This window comes from Triticum dicoccoides, chromosome 1A, assembly GCF_002162155.2.
Source record: "Triticum dicoccoides isolate Atlit2015 ecotype Zavitan chromosome 1A, WEW_v2.0, whole genome shotgun sequence".
NCBI lineage: Eukaryota > Viridiplantae > Streptophyta > Magnoliopsida > Poales > Poaceae > Triticum > Triticum dicoccoides.
Window position 1 is genome coordinate 538,478,356 of NC_041380.1, and position 3,740 is coordinate 538,482,095.

Sequence of the window (3,740 nt, forward strand, 5' to 3'; positions counted from 1 at the left end):
TGACTTAGACGGTTCATCAATAGAATCACTCACTCTACTAGGAGGATCAGTAGTCGTTGAGTGTAGAGATCTTAGCATAAATTCTCAAGGATAGCCAGTTATCCTCCACGCCTTAACTGAGCGCTCATTGTCAATCCTTCGAATCAGTCCTTTGCTTGAGCACAGAGATACCCTCGTGAACAACTCCCCAAATCTAGGAAGGGTGGGTCCCCAAGTTAGCTTGTAGAACATGGCCATCCGAAAATACACAGCCCGCAGAAGCTGAGTGCAGTCAGGGTCTTGGACGAGCCTCCAAGCTTGCTTAGCAGCCATAGCTAGGTTAAACAGTTGTATCCCGAAACCCTAGTCCTCCTTGATACTTGGGCATTGTGAGCACATCTCAGGAGACCCAGGCAACCTTGTTTTTCCCGTTTTTGCTACCCCAGAAGATCTTGATATTTGGGCATTGTGAGCACATCCCAGGTAACCTTCCTTTGCCCTCCTTGAAATTCTTCTTCTTGGCCGTGCTAAAATATTGCCATTGTAGGCTCCGTCCCCACTTAGAAAGGGCAAAAACAATGGCTCTGTTAAAATATTGTCATTATAGGCTCTGATCTCACTAAAAACTAGGAGGGCAGAAACAAAATGTACCAAAAATAACTCGACTCCGCTACAAGGAGAGATACAGACAATCAGGAGAGATACAGACAATCAGGAGAGATATACTTTCCTTTTTCTGGAGGGTTAACAAGGGAATTATGCGGAATAAGAAGAAATGCACCTTACATTCTGGAATTTTATCAAAAAACAAATATACCTTATATAAAGGAACGGAGGGAGTAATTATCTATTTCATGACTTAGACGGTTCATCAATAGAATCACTCACTCTACTAGGAGGATCAGTAGTCGTTGAGTGTAGAGATCTTAGCATAAATTCTCAAGGATAGCCAGTTATCCTCCACGCCTTAACTGAGCGCTCATTGTCAATCCTTCGAATCAGTCCTTTGCTTGAGCACAGAGATACCCTCGTGAACAACTCCCCAAATCTAGGAAGGGTGGGTCCCCAAGTTAGCTTGTAGAACATGGCCATCCGAAAATACACAGCCCGCAGAAGCTGAGTGCAGTCAGGGTCTTGGACGAGCCTCCAAGCTTGCTTAGCAGCCATAGCTAGGTTAAACAGTTGTATCCCGAAACCCTAGTCCTCCTTGATACTTGGGCATTGTGAGCACATCCCAGGAGACCCAGGCAACCTTGTTTTTCCCGTTTTTGCTACCCCAGAAGATCTTGATATTTGGGCATTGTGAGCACATCCCAGGTAACCTTCCTTTGCCCTCCTTGAAATTCTTCTTCTTGGCCGTGCTAAAATATTGCCATTGTAGGCTCCGTCCCCACTTAGAAAGGGCAAAAACAATGGCTCTGTTAAAATATTGTCATTATAGGCTCTGATCTCACTAAAAACTAGGAGGGCAGAAACAAAATGTACCAAAAATAACTCGACTCCAGAATCTCTGGTTTCGTAGACCAGCGCCTTATCCATTGGGCCACAGAGTCACTAACGTATGTATTCAAACGTTAACGTTACACCAGCAGGTACTGGTTACCGAGCCATCATGCGGATTAGTGGGGGCACCCGTGTGATCACTTGACAACCAGACCTGACATTACAACGAACAGATAATCAACTAAATGTAGCTGCTCCTGCGGGTACACAGACAGCCGATGCCATGGCCACGGCAGGGCCACGGCAACGTGGATTGCCGAGGCACGTTGCCCTGGATGCAAGTTCCCAAGCCGAAGGCCATCTCTCCACCCGATCATTTTCCCCTTTTGTGAACATTCCATTCCACCGGATATTTGGACCAGAGGCCGACACGGTCGAGCGTAACCGGGACTCTTCGCCCCCCTTTTCTCTCCCGTCCATGATCCTGTCATGATTACCTTGACTCCCCCAGTGGTTGATCAGCCCCACTTTGCGTTCAGCTCACTTATCTCTAAAAAAACGTCATATTCTCCCTGACTCCACCGGCCAAATTGATTAGCACATCTCTTTCCTTTCCCTACCGATCGAATCAATTCCCCCCTTGCCGACGGTCGATGAGTGCGCTCTACTGCACTACCTGCTCGGCGAGTGCGCCGAGTTCGTCGTCTCCGGCAGCAGCGATGTGTCCCTGTGATTTGTCAAGGATGAAACGGAAATTGACGGCCAATTTGGCCACTGTTCACATGGCCGGTCACCACCCGGTTTGTACGCGCACGTGGTCACAACTCGTTCGTTCGTTCGATCGGATCATCGCAGGGAGACAAGGAGAGACGAGACTCGAGAGGGAGTCACATTTGGACAAGAACAGTCTGCATCTTCTGTACAAGCAGCGATTTTCCGCCGAGACATGGACACCGACGTCGCAACTACCGCCACCCAAGAACAACAGCTACACGTGAACCGACGACAAGGAAAAGCAGAGGAAAATCAAGGAGTCATCTGAGGCCATCGGCCGGCTCGATCGGCTGGCTGGCGGCCGGCTTGTCGGCGGCGGCGGAGGCGGAGGAGGGCCGGCGGCCCTCGTCGAAGTTCTTGGCGTAGCTGGCGGCGTCGTACTGGAAGGTGATCATGGGGGGCGGCGCCCGGGGGCTTGGGCAGCAGGCGCTCTTCCTCACCAGCCGCCTGAGCAGCCGCCTCCACGCCCGCCGCCCGCTGTCGCGGCCGCCGTCGCGAGACAGGAGGTGGAACCGCCCGGGGCTCCGGTGCACGGCCGGCAGCCACGCCGGGGACGCCATGCAGCCGGTGAAGTAGGAGGACTGGCTCGGCGTCGACGGCTCACTGTCCATCTCCATGTATGTCGGGCAGAACAGAGAGAGAGAGGCGCTGCTGTGGCTGAGCCGCTGAGGCAGAGCTGTGTGTGATCGAGTCTGAGGTCTCAGCTGAATGTGAGTGAGGGGTTTTGATAAGGTTATATACTCCTGAAGATTTCAGAGAGGGTTGGATTAGGAGGGAAGAGACAAAGGGGGATGCCATGGCATATATGGTTCCAAATTTCGGTCACCACTTAAAAATTCAGAAGTCTCGGTTATTTTGTCTTTCGGTTCGGCTGAATAGCACTTCTTTTTAACTCCCACTGCCCATGTTTACTGAGTAAATAGCATAAAACTACTAGTTTACAGGCTAGGGTTCCAAAAAACTACCACTTTTTATTTTTTTTCTCAGAAAGCTACCAGTCGCGCGGTTCGCTGTTTCAAAAAACCCAAAACGCCCGTGACTAGCGATTGAACCGTTTTTCTGACCGCCCGGACCCACATGTCAGGCCACCTGGCCACGCGCGCTCACGGCGCGGCCGTTGACGGCCGTTAGCCCGTGCGGTCCGGTCGGAACGAAAGGAGCTGGTCGGGCCGCACTCTCTCTGAGTCTCCCCCTCCTCTCCCCTCTCCCCCGCAGTGACCTAGGTTGGCGATGGCGGCGGCGCAGCCAAATGCCGTCGGCGGCGAGCTATTGAGCCAAGGCGTCACCGGCCAGGAGGGCGGTGGACATCCAGAGGTGGCCCCAGGGCGAGGCAGCTCAAGCTTCCCGGCGCAGCGGTTGCAGCAGCCATCACCGCCCGCGGCTGAGGCCGATCCGGCGTGCTCAGATCCGGCAGTCCGCGCGGCTAGGGCAGTGGCGAAGTCCATCCACGCGGATCCAGAAGGCGGCCACACTTGGGCTTCATCCTTTGGTGGAGTGAGGTAAGAAATTTCTGCACTTCATACCTTTAGTTCAAATTACAAATT

The 3,740-nt window shown here is 52.4% G+C and overlaps 1 protein-coding gene across 1 annotated transcript; it reads right to left on the reverse strand.

The window, feature by feature from the left end:
* Positions 1-2,280: 2,280 nt before the first annotated feature.
* Positions 2,281-2,910, reverse strand: LOC119321487. The gene has a single exon (XM_037595168.1). It carries the CDS (start codon positions 2,811-2,813, stop codon positions 2,457-2,459), a length of 357 nt encoding a protein of 118 aa, XP_037451065.1. The 5' UTR covers positions 2,814-2,910; the 3' UTR covers positions 2,281-2,456.
* Between the last annotated feature and the right edge of the window lie 830 nt (positions 2,911-3,740).

Excerpts from the sequence above, each read along its gene's own strand:
- LOC119321487 (XM_037595168.1), bottom strand. The coding sequence starts at position 2,813 with ATGGAGATGGACAGTGAGCCGTCGACGCCGAGCCAGTCCTCCTACTTC.